At 45.5% G+C, this 19,735-nt stretch overlaps 1 protein-coding gene across 1 annotated transcript in view; it reads right to left on the bottom strand.

The window, feature by feature from the left end:
• The window catches only part of VSTM4 (V-set and transmembrane domain containing 4), a 79,555-nt gene that overhangs the window by 37,092 nt on the left and 22,728 nt on the right, over window positions 1-19,735 (bottom strand). Inside the window, exons 3-5 of the mRNA XM_068982569.1 lie at window positions 16,862-16,930; window positions 8,093-8,200; window positions 2,447-2,480 (exon numbers count right to left, since the gene is read on the bottom strand). Coding sequence (XP_068838670.1) covers window positions 2,447-2,480; window positions 8,093-8,200; window positions 16,862-16,930 — 211 coding nt within the window. The remainder of the gene's footprint in view (window positions 1-2,446; window positions 2,481-8,092; window positions 8,201-16,861; window positions 16,931-19,735) is intronic.

Genomic DNA, 19,735 nt, shown 5'->3' with positions numbered 1-19,735 from the left:
TTGTTCCATATATCCTTGCGGTACACCTACTTTATACAGAACAGTTTGTGCCTTTTAACCCTTTACCCCTATCTTGCCCCTCCTCCGTCCCTCTCCACACTGACTACTACAAGTTTGCTCTCCGTATCTGTGAATGTACTCCTTTTCATTACTATTATATTTACAAGTTTTTTAGTGTTTTGCTAACAATTTAATTTCTTGACTTATTACAGGTTATTCAGATTATGCTGCTGCTGCTGCTGCTAAGTCGCTTCAGTCGTGTCCGACTCTGTGCGACCCCACAGACGGCAGCCCACCAGGCTCCCCCGTCCCTGGGATTCTCCAGGCAAGAACACTGGAGTGGGTTGCCATTTCCTTCTCCAATGCATGAAAGTGAGAACTGAAAGTTAAGTCGCTCAGTCATATCCGACTCCCAGCGACCCCAGGGACTGCAGCCCACCAGGCTCCTCCATCCATGGGATTTTCCAGGCAAGAGTACTGGAGTGGGGTGCCATTGCCTTCTCTGTATTCAGATTATAGCTTTATTTTTAAATCAGTTCTGGAAAATTTTTGTTTTCCTAGGAATTTTTCCATTTCATCTATGTTGTCTAATTTGTTAGAATACGTTTGGATTATAAGTATTATAACCTTTTAATTTGTATAGGGTTTGTAGGAACTCCTTTTTTCCTTCCTAATTTTGGTAATTGGTTTTTTTCTTTCTTTTTTATTTTCGTGGACAATGTAACTTAAGGTTTGTCGGGTCCACTGACCTTTACAAAGAACCAGCTCTGATTTCACTGAATCTTCTCTCTGTGAATGTGTGTGTGTGCGTGCGTGCTCGCGTGAATGCGTTTTCCATGCTATTGATTTCTGTACTAATCTCTACTATGTTCTTTCTTCTTCTTACTTCAGATTTCACTCACACTTCTTCTTCTAGTTTCTTATGGTGAAAGCTTAAGGCACTGACTTTAGACCTTTCTTCTTGTCTGATCTTGGCACCTAAGGGCCATGAATTCTTATGTGAGCGCGGCTCTAGCTGCATCCTGCAGCTCTAGCTGCATCCTATGAGTTTTGATATGCTGTGTTTTCATTTTTATTTAATTCAAAATATTTTCTAATTTCTCTTTTGACTTCTTCTTTGACCCACACAGTATTTAATAGTATGTTGTTTGAACTTTCAAAACATTGAGGAATTTCCCAGATTTCTTTCTGTCATGAATTTCTATTTAATTCTGTTGTGGTCAGAGGACAGGCTTGGTATGATTTCTCACATAAATAAAATACCCAATTTTATAAAGATATGTTTTATGACCTAGCATATGATCTATCCTAGAGAATGTTCCTAATACACTTGAGAAGAATATATTATGCAATCACTGGGCAAATCATTCTTACTTGTCAGGTAAAATTGCTTCATCTTCTGTGTCCTGATTTTCTGCCTAGGTACTCTATCAATTACTGAGAGTGGAGCATTGGCACTTCCAGCTGTTGCTCTAGAATAATTGAAAATCTTTCAATTTTCCGTTTTTTGCTTTCCGTATGTTGAGGCTCTGTAGCTAGGCCCAGGCAACGTGTCATATCATCCTGATGAGTTCATCTTTTATAATTAAAAAAACTTCCTTCTTCGTCTTTAGTAATATTTCTTGTCTTACAGGATATCTTATTTGATATTCACTACCACCTCTCTTGTTACTGTTTGTATAGAAAAATGCGCTGCTTCTTTCTGCCCCCACGGATTTAGATGAAAAAATGCACTGTCATTCAAGTCTGTGTTTCCCTGTAGGTAATAAATTGTTTCTCTTTGGTTGTTTCTAAGATTTTTTTCTTTGCCTTTGTCTCTCATAATTTTCTTCTTACTACCTTTCAGAGTCCTCCTTTGCTGGTCTCTTATATTATTTCCAGAATTGATAGTTATGCTTATTGGCAGGGAAGAAGAGCAGGGAGAAATTGATCTTACTCATCCTGCCTTGGAAAAAAGTCTCAAATTTCTAAATACTCTTGAGTTTGCAATATCCACTATAACTATTGTTACCTGCAAGGTGTGTCCCATCCACTAAAAGGCTGGCCTCTTGGCACAGCCGTCACTAATGGACACATTCTGTAGTGTAGGGCACAGGACAAGTAGGCATTGGTGGAAGGGATCAGGAGTGTTTGTGGTCAGAAGGCATCAAGGTGGTTCAGTCATCTGCCAGTCCCTTCCCACACCGGGGAGCAGGTGCCAAGCCTCCTCCAGCAGGCACATTGGGCCAGCATGAGTCACGTGTGCACCGGCCCCTCTGGGAGCGAGAACCAGAGTCTGAAATCTGGACACATGTGAGTGCATGCAGAATACATGTTTTTAGGTCGATCTGTAAACTAATATGCAGACCTTAAGATAAACATATGAATTTAAGCAATTTCTTGGTAATATCAGAAGAAAGTAAAATAGCAAAGATTTTACATGGAAAAGGGAAGAAAATATTCTTACCTATTCTGAGGGCATTTCACCAAATAGTGTCTCACTGTGAAAGGAAGAAGAAACAGAAGATGGTAAATAAATACGACCTTAGACATGCGTGCCCCGGAACTGCAGATGGTAAATAAATACGACCTTAGACACGTGTGCCCCGGAACTGCTAGGAAATGCGGGTGGCCAGGTGTCGCCCAGTGTTTGCACTAACCGCCTCTCCAGGTTATCTTTGGGTGAGTACAGGAGACTCACAGCAAGGACGCCACAGACGCTTGACATCATTCAACACCTGGATCAAGCCAGGCATGGAGCCATAAACCTCGGACTTCCTGGTCACATAGCCCCCAGTATTCTTTCTTTCTTTTTTTGGCAAGCCAGGTTGCGTTGGATTCTAATCTGAAGAGTCCTGGAATGACAGAGTCACCCAATCTCAGAGCTCTGCCTTAGTTATGAGAAAGCGTTCTCAGGGCAACTTGTTTCCACTTAGATGCTCCTCTCTATAAAGCGGATTTTCTCTCTATGATCAGAGCTCTTTCAGGACTGAAAGGAGGCCCTGGGAAAGACAACCTTTTTTTTTTTTTTTGCAATGACATTCTCCATAGTAGGGGGGGAAAAAATTCTAGCTGAAGAGGAAAAATAAGAATACCTAGGCAATTATCCTAATACGTGTCCAATCTAAGCTCACTGTTGAACTTACCTCAAATAGAAGTAAAGCTGAAACAGCCACAGGGCCCTGGAGTTGTGCAGTAGAGTGTTACATCAATGGCCCCAGTGAATCACACATTAATATTTTCTATCTCTCCACATCCTTATGTAACTCCCTCCTACCCTGACACCGAGCTTGGCCATGCGATGAGCTTTGGCCAATGGAACATTAGCCAAAGAATCACAAGCAGAAGCATAAAAGGCCCTGTGCTTTGAGGCTTGTGCTCTCTCTCTCTCCCATTGCAGAGAACTCTTCTGTTACCACACAGACAAGCCTGGCTAGCCTACGGGAAGGTGAAACCACATGGAAAAGACATAAGACGTCCCAGCTGAGGCCCCAAAGCAGCCAGGCCCCAGTGCCCACCAGCAGGCTGAATCTGCGTAAGTGATCCAGTTGAGGCCAGAAGAACTGTTCAGCTGAGTCCAGGTCACCTTCCTGATCTGCAAACAAAACAGTTGTTTCAAGCTCCTGCACTTGAAGTGATCTGTGACGGAGGTGACCCATGCAGGCTCCAGACCAGGATGACAGAGTCTCAGCTTTGGGGAGTTCTTTTGGTTTATCTGATTCAACCCCTTGTTAGTAACTGAACTCTTTCTGCACTGTGTTCACTAGATACCTACTATTTGCTGGCTAATTTACAGTTGCAATAATAATAAAATCATAGTTCGTATTTATTGAACTCACCATGACTTCCTGGCACTATCCTAAGCTTACTATATAGGTCAGTGGTCTTTAGTCTGGGGTTTGCATACCCCTGGAAAGAACAGCTTTTCTGGATCCTCACCTCCCATGGTATTCTTTCCTTAGAATTCATTCCCCTGGAACTTGCCCTAGGTCTGGCTGTATTCCTTTCCCTCCCTCCCTGTTAAATGAGCCTTTCTACTTCATAAAATTAAGGCATTCCTCTCACCCATCCTGACTTGTACTACAGAGACCTGTCCTGGGGCTTAAAGCCAGTGGGCACATCAATGGCCTCAATGATTCAATAAACGATTTGGACTATCAGTGTCAGTGTTGAGAAAGCAAATGACTAATGACTGGGCACATAAACTTTTCATTAGAGGAGAGGTTTCCAATGTTTTGCTTTCAACAAGGATTGAAATATGAGCTAACCCAGTTGTCAGCTGGTAGAGAATTAAAATCATTTTCCATGATAGATCATTATGACTTTTGACATATAACTTGAAAGCAGTTTAAAGTATTGAGTAGTGTAAGGAAACTTCATCCATTCCTGCCTCTTTTCATACTGAGGTTTTGCAGAGCTAACATCTATTTACAATATAGGAATAGAAATGATGCTCAATTCTATTACTACGTAAATCCATACAAGGCTATATGAAGTAAAATAAAAATCCATTTCAATAACATTTTACTTCTTGTGTTATTAATTATTTATCTAAATTTATAATATATTTATGTGGTTTTGATTAATTTTATATTCATTTTCTAAATCTTTACTAATCATGCAATATTTACTGAAAACTCAATCCAAAAAACAATTTAATACCTAGAGACCTGTGGAATAAGGACATCTTTAAAACCTTAATGCAAAATTTTATACACATACTATTTTACAGAGAAATATAACTAGACCTCGCTTGGAGTCTCCCTTACACATGCATTGCATAATCACTGCTGATGACATAACTGCGTCACCTGTGTTAGCTAGGGGTCCCCAGAAGCAGAGTTTGTCTATAAGACAAGGATCCAAGTGCAGAGTCTATGTGGGAAGGAGTCCTGGGAAACCCACAGGTGAGTGAGGAAGGGAGACCAGGAAGAGAAGAAAAGCAATAAAGATGGTTCTGGTGCCAGTCTCCACCATGGGCCATAGCTTAGCACCCAGGGCTCTTGACTCAAAGGCTCTCGGTGCCACACAAAGCAACCGCTGTACATAGAGGCATAGAAGCAGAAATTCAGGATACGGTGCTTTTAAATGGTAATGTGTGATCTTCCGGACTCTGAGGACTCCAAAAGGAAGGGCTGTTTCTCTCACCTCTTCTAATAGGAAGATACCTGGGAGCCCAAGGTTCTGGCCACCTTTCTCTGCCTCCTCAGCTCGGGCCACACTATACGCACTGCATGGCTATGGGTCCCAGATAACACACCCAGGCTGAAGGCCGTCATCCCCCCGGGGCCTGTCCCTGTCACAGCCATGCCCCCATCCTGCCAGTCCCTGGAGCAGTGTTAGGGCCTCTGAGGTCTCCTCCTGAAGCTTTGGCCAATCTGCTCTAAGGCAGGTGAGGGCTAACCCCAGCCTGGACACGGTCTTGCCTGGCTACAGGATGCCAGCCTGTAGGTGACAGTTGTACCAGACCGATGCCAAGCACCAAGTTGCTGTGGGAGGTATGAGTTGCTGTCTAGGAAGGACCTCAGCAACAACCACATGAAAGGCTGAAGGAAAACTCTTCCCCCAGATGGCTGAGGTTTTCTTGAGCAGAAACATGAAGGCTGGGGTGGGGCTGGGCTTGGGCTCTCCCACTCCCTTGTTTGGGGACTTGGACAAGCTCCCCAGCTGTGTCCTTGGTCAAAAGGGAGCAACAAAGGCTGCTGTTCGGGCTGGCAGTAAGGATTTGTGAGAATGTGGAGGGACCAACAGGGGGTCTAGCCTGCAGTGGGTGCTCAGGCTAAGCCCCTGACAGCTCACAGGGTTTCAGACGCTGCATGCAGATACACATGAGGCGATCTGGGCCCACTCCCAGGGGGTTGAGGGCAGCTAAGACCTGGGTTCCCAGTGGCTCTTGGAGAGGCCTGGAGTATGTGTCTGGTCTGCCTTGTTGACTCTGGAAAAGAAGGACTTCTACTGAACTACCTATGTGGCTCTGTTTCCCTGCTCCTGCCCACAGCCTAACAGGACTTGCAGCTCCAGGCAGATTTCTCCATTATGCCCCTGAGCCCAGGAAGAGATGCCTTTACAGCAAAACAGGCTTGGGGACTGCCCATGTGGCATCCGAACTCCAGCAGCTGGGAGCAAAGCAGCTGGGAGACAAAGCCGTTTGCCCACCATTTGGTGAGCAGCTGTCATCTGCCAAATTCCAAGGAGAATGGGTCAGAGGCACGGTCCCTGCCTTGCACGCTATCTGCCTGCAGGGAGGCAAACACATTTGCACGTGTGCAACATGCACCACGAGCTCATCAAAGTCATCAGGGGTCTGCAACAGGAGAAAAGCTTGCACACCATGGAGAAGGCGGGCACAGGCATGGAGGGGGGCGCCTGGAGCGCCGCACACACGCGCCAAGCAGAGTGGGCAGGGCGTGGGCTGCGGAAGACGGACCTGCCTATAGCTCTGGCTCTGTCTCCAGTGCTTCGGGCTCCGTGCTCCCATCCGGGTCATCATCACTCTTCTCCACTCTACTCAGGCCCTGGAGGCTGACCTCTACGCACTTCCCTCTGGCTTCAGGTCTGTGTGTTCCCATCCGGGTCATCATCACTCTTCTCCACTCTACTCAGGCCCTGGAGGCTGACCTCTACGCACTTCCCTCTGGCTTCAGGTCTGTGTGGCAGGACCAAAGGAAAGCATCCCTGGGACATGTGAAGGAGGAGGGCAGGAAGGGGCTGAGTAGAGGCTCCTGGCTCACTCCCTGCTCCCGCCTGGTTTGGCCTGGCTGGGTCCTTCCAAGGCTCCTAGTGGTGACTACTCTCTGAAAGCTACAGCTCTCACACGTTCCAGAACCTCTCCTCCTCTTGTCCCCTAAGGTCTAGGGTGGAAACAGCATCCCATGGGTGTTGGTTCCTGAGGGCCTCCCTCTCCATCTCTCCCTGGTTCCCTTAGCCCTGCCTCTGCAGAGAATCCCCTCTAGAAATGCTGCCCAGTGTCCCTGTTTTATCTGCCCCTTAAGCCATGAGCTCCAAATGTAATACTTGCCAGCTTTATGAACTTGAGCTAACAGTAACCATTATACATATTAGTAACTATACCCACATGTCATCATAAATACAGGATACTGACAGGGAACCAGAATGTGTTAAGGGTTTCATTTGTGTTTTTTTAAACTTAACCCTCACAATAGTCCTGTGAGACAGATACACTGCTGAACTCCTCACTATTTAGACGGAGAAGGTGAGGCATGGCAGGTAAGTCATCAGATAGGACGTGAAGAGCTGTCACTGAACTGGGGTTATTTTAATTCCAAAGCCCAGCTGTTACCCAGGTCATCTCTGGGAGCTGCAGTGTCCCCATCTATTTCAGAAATTCCTAAGTGGAAGGGCACAGGAAGGGTGTTTCAGAGGAAACACACAGGAGCTGATGGAAGCGTGTCATGGAGGCTTGGTGAGAGGAGGGGGCTAGGGAGAGAGAGCAGGCAGTATTCATAGGGAGATAAGAGTCAGTCGCAATGACTGCAATCCCTACGAAAGAAAGATTGAAGCAGGAAGGGGCTGAAGACAGAATCCAGGGGGCATGGATATCAACAAGGAAGGAGGCGGAATGAAGTGAATGCTCAGACTGGACAGGAGAAGGGGAGCGAAGCCTTTCTAATCCCTGCCAGGCACAGTGTCCGATGCCGTAATTAAATTAAGAACACACAGCAATATTCAGTCTAAAGAAGGTGGTGTCCATTCCATGTCATTCAATAAAATAAGAAAGCCCAAGTTCAGACTTCGTAAGGAATGTGTCTAAAAACCCAGTCTTAAGCAGCAGAACCAGAATCAAAGCCAGGGTCATTGGACTCCACAGACTCTTCTGGGAGGAAGAGAGAGGTTAAGGGTGCTCAGAAACCGCAGAAAGAAGAGATTTAAGAAAAGGGGGGACTGCAATGATGTCAACAGTGGTTACGGGTGATTGTAGCAGAGTTTAAGGGAGACATACCTCCCCCACTCACTTTGCTTACCAGTCACAGGTAAATAACCCCCGACGCAGGATGCGTTTTTCAACCAAAGTGATACTTTGCCCGGCCGCCGTCCGTCTGTCTGTGGTTTGCTTCCGCTCCCACTCCAGACATGACTTTATCCATGCTCTTACCTCTGGATTTCCTCTTGCTAAACACAGACTGCCAGATGACGGTCAGGGTGAACAGCAGGACGCTGAGAATCCCCACACAGCACACGAGGACAGCGTACACGTAGAGATCTGAAAGGCAGGGGCACGAAGGTCACCGCCAGGACAGGCCGCCCAGAGCAGGCGCCCCAGACAAAGAGCTCCACACAGCATCAGAACGCAACCCGGAACGACCCACACGCCTACATGTGAAGGAGACACAGGAAAACCGCTGGGAAAAGAGAAGCGAAACCTTTGAGATCAAGAACTAAGCAGAGAATATTTAGACTTAACACCAAAGCATTACTAAAATAAGGAACATTTATTGAACTGGGTTTCATCAAAACTTAAGACTTGCGTTCTATAAGTATCCATATGAAGAACGAGATGTCCCATGTACGCATCAGAATAACCAAATAAAACTGGACGATAACAGATGCGGATGAGGATAGGAGTAAACTGGGTCACTCGGACCTTGCCGGTGAGAATGTAAAATGGTACAGCCACTTCTGAAAACAGTGTGGCAGTTTCTAAAAGGACACACCAATAACTCCCATGCAGCTCAGCAGTCGCTCTCTGGGGGCACTCGTTCAGAGCAATGAAAACTTCAGTTCACACAAAAACCCGGCTGTGCATGTTTGTAGCGGTTTTACTCATAACAGTCCCAAACTGGAAACCGCCCAGATGTTCTTCAGTGGGTGAATGGTTAAACAGCGCTCCATCCACACTATGAAACACCTCTCAGTGATAAAAGGGAACAACTCTTAGCACGGACTTATACTAAGTGAGGAAAAAATCCCCCCACATTATACACTGTATGATTCTATTTACACAAAGTATTTTGGAGTGACAAAAATGGTAGCAATGGAGAACAGATTAGTGGTTCCCAGGGGTTAAGGAGGGAGTGGGTGGGAAAAAAGTGGGTCTCGCTATCAGGGAGCCCTCTAGCGAATGTTCCGTATCTCAGCTGTATCAGTGCCAATATGCTGGGTGCAATGTCATACTGCAGTCTTTCCAGATGATGCCTTGAAAGAAACTGGATAAAAGGGTGAAACTGGTACAAGGAATCTCTGTATTACTTATTAGAAATATACGTCAATCTACAAATGCCTCAAAATAAGCTTGCTTTAGAGTCCAAAGTTTAAATCATGTTCATATCTATCTTAAACCAGGTGCTATAAAAAAAATACCAAACACAGGTGAATTAGATGACAAAAATTTATTTCTCACTGTTCCAGCGACTAGAAAGCCCAAGATCAAGGCACTGACAGGTCCAGGGTCTGATAAGGACTCTATTCCTGGTTTGGAGACTTCTTCTCCTGGTATCCTCATGTGGAGGAGAACAGAGAGAGAGCAAGCAAGCTCTCACAGGTCCCCTCATATAAAGACACTCATCCCATTCACAAGGGCTCAATGCTCATGACCTCATATCCGCCCCCCTGCCCCCAATCCCTACCTCCTGATACCATCACATTAAGGGTTAGGATTTCAATATACAGATTTTAGGGGACACGAACATTTAGCCCATAACAATATATACAGCCATTTCTTAAACTCCAGTGATCAACTTATTAATCCAATTGATAAAATGCCCAAACTGCTCAAAAACTGAAAGGGAAACCGGAAGCATTAGCTAAAGCTTTTGCGAAGCAAAAATAAAGTGAAAGTGAAAGTGTGAGTCACTCAGTCCTGCCCGGCTCATGTCCGGTCTCTGCTACAGACCCCATGGTCTGTAGCCCGCCAGGCTCCTCTGAGTCCAGTCCAGTGAGTGGGCTGCTGAAAGAAACTAAAGAAGACCTAAATAAATGGCAAGACATAACACGTTTATGAATTGTATGTCTCCACAGTTTGTGATGTCAACGTTTCCAAACTGATCAGTAAGTTTGGTGGTGGTGGTGGTTTAGTTGCTAAGTCATTTCTGACTTTTGCAACCCCATGGACTGTAGCCCATCAGGCTCCCCTGTTCATGGGATTTCCCAGGTTGCCATTTCCTTCTCCAGGAGATCTTCCCAACTCGGGGACCAAACCCCAAGTCTTCCACACTGCAGGCAGCTTCTTTACCATCTGAGCTACCAGGAAAGCTCACAAACCAAAAAGTCACAGATATTTGAACTTAGTAAATGTTTGAACTTATCAAAAATGCTTCTCTACTGACTTGAATGTTTTTAGCCAACAGACATATTCAGCCTGGAATCAAGATCGGAATCAAGCTGGAATCAAGATTGCCTGGAGAAATATCAATAACCTCACATATGCAGATGACACCACCCTTATGGCAGAAAGTGAAGAGGAACTAAAGAGCCTCTTGATAAAAGTAAGAGAGGAGAATGAAAAAGCTGGCTTAAAACTCAACATTCAAAAAATTAAGATCATGGCATCTGGTCCCATCACTTCATGGGAAATAGACGGGAAACAATGGAAACAATGACAGACTTTATTTTCTTGGGCTCTAAAATCACTGCAGATGGTGACTGCAGCCATGAAATTAAAAGATGTTTACTCCTTGGAAGAAAAGCCATGACCAACCTAAACAGCATATTAAAAAGCAGACACATTACTTTACCAACAAAGGTCCATATGGTCAAAGCTATGGTTTTTCCAGTAGTCACGTATGGATGTGAGAGTTGGACCATAAAGAAAGCTGAGTGCTGAAGAATTGATGCTTTTGAACTGTCCTGTTGGAGAAGACTCTTGAGAGTCCCTTGGACAGCAAGATCAAACCAGTCAATTCTAAAGGAAATCAGTCCTGAATATTCATTGGAAGGACTGATGCCGAAGCTCCAATACTTTGGCCACCTGATGCGAAGAACTGACTTACTGGGAAAGACCCTGATGCTGGGAAAGATGAAGGCAGGAGGAGAAGGGGACAGCAGAGGATGAGGTGGTTGGATGGCATTGCCGACTCAATAGGCATGGGTCTGAGAAAGCTCCAGGAATTGGTGATGGACAAGGAGACCTGGTGTGCTGCAGTCCATGGGGTTGCAAAGAGAGACACAGCTGAGGGACTGAACTGAACTGATATTCAGTTTGCTCCTAAGTACAGAAATATAGTAATGAACATCCAAATGTCTTCTCATCAAGAAATCAAAGGGCTACCTGGTACCCAAACCACAGAAATATGTGCCCAGTACCAGAAACACACAGAAGAGGGACCCATCCAGCTTAGGGAGGTTTGCAGGGGCTTCCCAGAAGACTGGACCACTGTGATAAGCTGTAGTTAAAAGAACATAGAAAATGCAAAAATGCAGAGAGAGGATAAAAGCAGAAAAAGAAAGAGAGAAGTCAACAGCCATCCATCACTCTGAGGTGGATACAGTTTATGATGTACATGCATATAGTTTTAAGATCATAACTGTTTTATACCTTGCTTTTTATTTTTTCTCATTAGGGTCTCTTCAAAGAGTTATTTTAATTTTGAAAAATATGATAAAATTTCTGCCATGAATACATCATCATGAGTAACTTAGTATCTTATCATTGGCTACTCAAAGTGTTCCTAACTTCCCTATAAGAAACGATTCTAAAGATGAGTATTCATAACCTTAAAGTTTAATGACTCTCTCACATTGTGTTCTCAAGATTTAAGTTCCTGGATGTGGAATTGCTGAGTTGGCAAGAATGCACATTTGTAAAGCCATCAGGACCGGGAGAAGCAGCTGGTTAAGTGCTGAAGCTGAAAAAGCAAGCAGTAAGCCTCCTGGGGTGGCTGGCTTGCATGGAAGCCTGGAGAAGCAATGGAACAGAATCACACATCTCAGGGTCCCCTGGGAGGCCCTAGGTAGTCCCATCCCTGGAGAGCCTCCCTTGGTCTCAGGCTCAGCCAGCATATTCACCTAAGCTAGCTTGAGTTAGCTTCTTAGAAGACAACTTCGAAGCCTAGACTAAAAATAAGCTAGGTATCAATAGCAAGGGGCTTTCCTGGTGGCTCAGAGGGTAAAGAATCTGCTTGCAATACAGGAGAGCTGGGTTCAATCAACAGAAAGCCGAGCAGGACAAGGTTGCTGGGGACGGGAGCATGTCCGGCAATATTTAGGGAGCGGGGCAGCTGGGTGCGATAGAGAAGCTACAAGTGGAGCGGGAGCCAGGCACAGGAGCCGAGGAGGACGAGTGAGAGCTGCGGAAGCCGAGCCAGGAGAATGCCGCGAGAAAGCTCCCCCAGTCGTGTCCAGTGCTACTGGAACCCACCATTGGGTTTTCCCGCTAGGAAGCTATTGGAAAAGTCCTGGAGGAAAGCCCCTTTAGTAGGATGGTGGGGACAAAGCCAGATAACTGGAGTCAAGGAGCTCAGTGGGGTAAGAGGAGACACAGAGAAAACCGTCTCCCACAAGTGAGATCAAAACTGCCTTTCTAAAGAGATGCCTGTGTCTCAGATGTGTGGGCTCTGCAGCTTAATGCAGTAGAGAACTCTGGAAGCGGGCCGTTAGGGGGACCAGCTTGGGCTTCCACTTAACATGAAGTTCCAAGGGACAGAGCAGAGGTCGCAGCCTGGGACTCATGACAGGATACAGGACAGGCCAGAACACGAATGACATACGGCCAGCCCTGGGTTCACACACTGCTGAGCAAACTATTCCGGGAACAGGACTATAGAACCATTTCTGGCCCTAGAGGCTGATAAAAAACACAAAGTGCCAGGCAGGCAGAACGCGGGCAGGTGGGTGCAGCAGCTGTCTCAAAAGGATTCCGAGACTCAGGCCCCGGGAGCAAAAGGCAATGGCAACTGGGCTTCAGGATTGGGATGGACAGAAGAGCTCTCTTCCTTAAGTTTCTGTGTCGATGGAGCAGAGCCACCCGAGTCACGAGTTCCCCTCTTCATCAGATGGCGTCTCTGGTTTCAGGACTGCAGGAACCAAAGAGGGATGAGGTCGCAGGGAGACTCTTCCACCAGTGTCCCCCAAAACCTCCTGCAGACATCTGTGGCGCACTCTCAGGCAGGAGGCACAGGGCTCCAGGAGGCCCGCATGACAGTTTCAGATCACAGCCTCCTCCGCGTGCACAGAGGGGCTCTCCACAGGCAGCCACGGCTGCAGAGTCATGGACCATCTGGCCAGTCCGGAAGGCTCAGCTGCACCGCCAAGCACACAGGCCCTCCAGGCTGTGGACACTGGCCAGCAGGCACCAGCCACCCTCACGTGGGTCCCCACAGGCTTAGCACAGAGCAGGCCTGCTCTACTGTGCTCTCAAAGCCACAGGAACATTACACAGTATCACCTTTCAGGAGGAGATAAAGCTCAGGAACACCTGAGGTTTCCCTGGATTGGGTAGCACCCTGGTTGCTGGTTTTTCCCTCTGTTTTCCAGCATCCCTTTGCTGCAGAAAGGCTATCTCCCTGCTGGAACTGCTCAGAACACTAAAACCACCTCCCCTGTCTTTCTCAGAAAACAAAGGTTAAACCCTGAGCCATCAGAAACGATGACTAAGACTCCAGGATGGTCTTTGCCAGCAAGCTAGAGCCGAAGTGTTCCCCGGGTGACACAGTATGGTTCCAGATGCCGTTCTCAGGCTGGATACTGGCCCACAGTTGCCCAATCTTTCACCTTTTCCTTTACTTTTTATATAAACGCCTCTCTCATTATAAATGTTAGCTCAGAGGTTGTAAAACTCGGGCCAGGCCAAACAATGCTTGTCCAGAGGCTGAATCCTCACCTTCAGGTTCAAGCTGAACAAAACACTACACTTAACCAAACCCGGGCTTAGCTTTTCAAATACCACGTACACCTGAACGTTCAAAATGATTCTAAAAATCTTGCTATGTTCTCTGAAATCACTTGCAGTTTCATCTTCTGCTGCTGGACTTCCAAAGACACCAATGTCTTTGTTAGATTCAACTGCAAGCCGCCATGCAGAAAGTTGTCTCCCCACCGGCCCCAGCCCAGGCCTCCCTGAAGCAGATGGCAGGGCCGGCAGGCTGGAGTGCTGTGCATGTGCCAGGGAGGCCAAGATGTGGTGCGCTGTGCCTGCACGCCAGCTCCCATCCGTTCAGAGAGCCAGGAGGCACCAGGCCAGGCCAGGCAGAGCAGTCCCCATGAAAGGCAGCCTGCGCACCTGTTGCTGGGCAACCAGGAGCCTGGCTGGAGAATTCAGCACTGCTTTGAAAGCCAGTGACCCCAGCATTCCTCAGCACAGGGAAGAAGCTCAACTCCCCCCGGGCCACTGAATCCAGAAAATTAATGTCCATCCTCAATATTTCCAAGGCAACTACAAATCCCTATTTTGCAGTTCTGTGGAGAAAACCAGGTCCTTCTACTCATGTTTTTATCCAGCCAGTAATAATATCTTGCTTGGGGAGAAATACCTGAGCTATAGCCCGGAGGAATTTTAACCTACTCCAGCATCTCACCAAGACTCCTGATAATGCTTTTTTTGTGGTGCAGGCATGCAGCCAGGCTGAGCTGAGTCCCAGGAGGACAGATATCCGTCCTCAAGTGCTACCGCTGCTCTCCCATCCAGGAACGAAAGGGCAAAGGCCTGGGATCAGACGCCAGCGAGTTTCAACTGTACCCCTGACCTCGTCAACACTGTGGCTGGGTTAAAAAAGCAAAACCCACAGATGCTGCTGCTGCCGAAATCACAAGGAAAGAGCACTTTGGACACAGCTGCTCTGAGGCAGGATATACACTGAGAATTCCAGTCCTGCTTTTCTGTAGAAACCGAATTCTCTGTGTGGAGAAGACCATGGGCTACAGATTTTGTGTAGAGTTAGATTGAGAGTAACCCTGATATTCTGTAGTTATACATGAACTAAAAAGTAATCATTAATTATCCAAAATGTTTTAGAGATTCCGATTGTGCAGCAAGGTGTGTGTGTACAGACTTTTAAATGCTACAGTCTTTCCAAATATATAAAGTCTTGGGTTTGGGGCCATAGCATTTTCAAACGGTCCTCGGATCACTTGCACCAGAAACACCTCAAGCCCTGATGAAGTGCAAATTCTTTGATCTCTTCCTAAATGTAATAATCAGATTATTGGCAGGGGTGGGAGTAGGGGGCAACCCAAAGTCTGGGTTGCTAACAACACCCCCCAGAGTATCCTTATGCATCGGATGATAAACAGGGCTCCTCCTGGCACACCTGCCAGTGACCTGTCTTAGAGGGCCCCAGGATATCTCCAGACGTGCCCCCCTTCCCAGTGCCTGGGTTATAGGGCAGCCTCAGAATATGGGCACATCAATTGCTTTTCCTACTGCCTCACTCTGTGAGGATGAAAGTCACACATCTCTTCGCTAACAAATGGGTATTCACTGAATGAAAGGCTAAGGGAGGGAACTGTGGATTATTTTACTTGGAGAAGATCATTAAATACAGAAAAAGCCATCTACAAAATGTGCAGAAGAAAAGGCAGGGAATACAAAGAATCACTGTTACAGTAAAGTGCAACCTGAGAAATGCAATATTTATGACTTCAGAATGAAACAATCCTAATGGCCTACCTGAATGACACTTTATGGCTTGCAAACCAGGTTCATAATTATGGTTACGTTTTTCTTAGGGAGACAGTTCCTCAAGTCACTGTTATTAACTAGCTATCGGAAAAGGCAGGTTTGAATCCAAGTGCAATCTGCCATGAGCATGTTCTCATATCCACTGAGTGAACAAAAGGTGCTGGTGAAGCCCCAAGGAGCACAGGTCTCCTTAGATCCTTTTCGCAAGGTCCATACATCATCAAAAAATGCAATGCCTTCACAAGATGTAATCCTTCACAATTTCCTGGTCACATCTTAACATTAATCTGTTTTCTTTTAACTGATCAAAGGTTCTGCCTGAGAACTCACCAAGTACATTCTTTCATTGCTTATGGTCACAATCTTCAAGCACTTTACAATAATTTCTGTGAGCTGTCCATACTCTATGGCCATATACTTTCTCAACCTGGGCATTCTTGAACTTTGGGGCCAGATAACTCTTTGCTGTCAGGGCTGACCTGTGCATTCTAAGACCCAACAGATGCCAGTAGCACCAAAACGTCATTGTGGCAACCAAAACTACCCAGACATTGGAAAATGTCCCCTAGAGGGACAAAATTACCTCCTGTTGAGAATCACTGCCCTAAAGCTCCAGTCGGAGTATACATCAGCATCACCTGGAGGTCTTATTAAAACCGAGGTTTCCGGGGGCGACACCCCCAGAGACTCTGATTCCACAAGCATGGTGGCACAGCACAGTGCGAACAGCCTCCCAGGGGTGCTGCTGCTGACGCGATGCTGGCGCCGCTGGTCTGGAGCCAGATTTGGGAAACATCTCTCTAGGGCCATGGCTGCAGGCTGGCATCTCATAAAGAACTTCTAACAAGTTCCAACTTAACCAGAATCTCTAGAGATGTGGTTCAGGCAATGGTGTTTTTAAAGCTCCCACATGACTCTAACATGGGTGGAAATCACTGGCTTAAGGTTTACAAATGTTTCCAGAATCCCAAACTCTTAAGACACCTGAGATAAAATTAGTCACAGTAGATGTAATTTGCCTTTTTATATTGCTTAAAGGTCTCTCCTTAATATCACTTAGGAGGAGGAATCGTGAAGAAAAACAAACAACGCCAAATTATGCAGATTGGAGCTTTCAACTCTATTCTTTCAAAATCTGTGGACTGATACCTCCAGGGATTCCCATCCTACTCCTGACTATGTTTAAAGCAAGAAAACTGTTCAATGTCAGGAAAAAACTAAGAAGTCGGGGTCCTTTCTTCTTATTCTATTCATTTCCTATTATCTAAAAGTGAGGCTGCATCTTATAATAAAGAAATAAGTAAGAATTACCTTCAAAAAATGCCCAGGTCTCTTTCTTTTTCTCAAAGGATGAATCTTCAGAAGATTTGAGGGAAATCACTGTAAGACAGAAAAAAAAAAAATTGCATAGCATGAAGTGGTTTATGAACCTGGTCCATCTCAGTCCAAAAGATTATATCATATGGGATACATGGCACTTACATTTATAAAGTAATTTTCAAATTTGCAAAAACCACATTTAACTGCCACAATTCACATGCCAGGGGAAGGTGCAATGACTTACACATGATAAGTAAGAGACCAGAGAAGGGAATTAAGTTTTTGGTACTCAGTTCGGTAGAAATCCTACTCACCCCATATGTTAATACGTACTACATCTTTCCAAAATGCAGTGCACTTGCTGAGTATCTCTAGAGAAGCCTGAGGTCTTCTGATGACTCCGGGTCAGTGCTCTGAGCACCATTCTCCATGTAAGACAGTCACACAGTAGCATGCATCTGATTTTGAGATTATTTTGTCTGCTTTCAGTGAGTGGTTAAGCACTGAATTCACTGTGCCTGCCTTCAATCATCAGGAAGCACAACTGAGTTACAGGACTTCCCTGGTGGCTCAGACAGTAAAGAATCTGCCTGCAATGCAGGAGACCTGGGTTCGATCCCTGTTGAGATCCCCTGGAGAAGGGAATGGCTCCCCGCTCCAGTATTCTTGCCTGGAGAATTCCATGGACAGAGGAGCCTGGTGGGCTACAGTCCATGTGGTTGCAAAGAGCTGGACATGACTGAGCAACTAACACTCTCACTACTTTTTCAAACCTTGAATGTAATACTAACGCATCTAGAACCAGGGAAAGCTTCCATGTACAGGGGTAATCTAAAAATTAACCGAATAGGAAAACGTAAGTGTCAGGGGATGAGAGCGCTGTCTAGTGGAACTTCAGGTGAGGGAAGCGCTCAGCACCTATGCACAGCTGCCACTGCACGTTTGTTGAGCAAGTGAGACGCGACTTGTCTGCATGGGACTAAGGAGCTGAATTTGTAACTGTATTTCAATTTAATTGATTTACATGGAATAGTTACACATCATTGGTTACTGCATTGAAGAGTTCTGGAGAAGAGAGTCTAGGACCCAAATAATACGGGAGGAAAGGAATATGGCAAGGACGGCCTAGAATTTTAACTCTATTTATTGCCCCCCCCAAACTTTTATATTATTATTGCCATGGGTTCCAAATCTGACTTTTCCATCTTTATTTTTCTCCAGGTCTTGGATGGGTATTTCCTATTGGTCTACCACACAGATCACTAATCTTCTCTTCACCTGTGTCTAAGCTGCTTTTAAACCCATCTACTAAGTTTAACATTTCATTTATGGTATTTTTTTCAGTTATAGATCATTCACTTAACTCTTTTTCTATAAGGCCTGCACTCTCTGATGAATTTCTCCAGCATGTCATCTAATTTTTCAGCCATATTAATCACACTACTTTACATGCATGCTGATAGCTTTCATATCTGCATCACCCATAGCTTATTTCTATTGTTCGTTTTTCTTTAAGATTGTTTAAACTGTTATTTATTTTTCTAATTTTTTAATTGAAGGATAATTGCTTTACAGAACTTTGTTGTTTTCTGTCATACATCAACAAGAATGAGCCATAGGTACACTCATGTCCCCTCCCTCTTGAACGTCCCTCCCATCTCCCTCCCCACCCCACCCTTCAGCCTATCATGAGTTCCCTGAGCCATATAGCAAATTCCCATTGGCTATCTATTTTACACATGGTACTGTAAATTTCCACGCCACTCTCTCCATACATCTCCCCTCTCCCTCCTCCCCTCTCCCACGTCCACAGGGCTGTTCTCTATGTCTGTCTCTCCATTGCTGCCCTGAGAATAAATTCATCAGAGCCATCTTTTTAGATTTCATATACATGTGTCAGTACTCAATATTCACTATTTCTCTGACTTACTATTACTCTGTATAATAGGCTCTAGGTTCATCCACCTCATTAGAACGGATTTAAATGTGTTCCTTTTTATGCCGAGTAGTATTTCATTGTATATGTACCGCAGCTTCTTTACCCATTCACCTGTCAGTGGACATCTAGGTTGCTTCCATGTTCTAGCTATTGTAAACAGTGCTGAAACGAGCATCAGGGTATATGTGTCTTTTTCAATTTTGGTTTCCTCAGGGTATATGCCTAGGAGTGGGATTACTGGGTCATACGGTAGTTTTATCCCTAGCTTTTTAAGGAATCTCCTTACCGTCTTCCATTGTGGCTGTATTAGTTTACATTCCCACCAGCAATGCAAGAGTGTTCCCTGTTACCTGTTTTTTATTTTGATCTTGTCCTTTGATGTGCCTGATAATTTTTTAACTCGAATGCCAGACATTGTATATGGAAAGTCATGGAGACTCTAGATGAAGTTTTATTTTTCCTCATAGGAAATTAGAGAAGGAGGATGCTCTCCTAATCCAATGAGAGTATGAACTGCTCAGAAGCTGAGTTTCAGTTTTTACAGGATATGGTCTATTTCTGGTTTGCCCTTACTTCAAGGATCCCCAATAGAAAGTCTCAAGTAATTATCATAGACCTTCCAATTTTCATCTCACAGTTAGAATGGCCAAAAGCTGTTTGCCTCATAAACAACCTGATTGTCACTTTCTGCATAACTTTCCTAAACAAGCACTGCACAGTTCCGTTCAGCTGCTCAGTCGTGTCCGACTCTTTGGAACCCCATGGGCTGCAGCATGCCAGGCCACCCTGTCCAGCACCAACTCCTGGAGCTTCCTCAAACTCATGTCCATCCAGTTGGTGATGCCAGCCAACCATCTCATCTCTATCGTCCCCATCTCCTCCTGCCTTCAATCTTTCCCAGAATCAGAGTCTTTCCCAATGAATCA

This window comes from Capricornis sumatraensis, chromosome 10 (genome assembly GCF_032405125.1).
Source record: "Capricornis sumatraensis isolate serow.1 chromosome 10, serow.2, whole genome shotgun sequence".
Classification (NCBI taxonomy): domain Eukaryota; kingdom Metazoa; phylum Chordata; class Mammalia; order Artiodactyla; family Bovidae; genus Capricornis; species Capricornis sumatraensis.
This window is presented reverse-complemented; position numbering and strand designations above follow the sequence as displayed.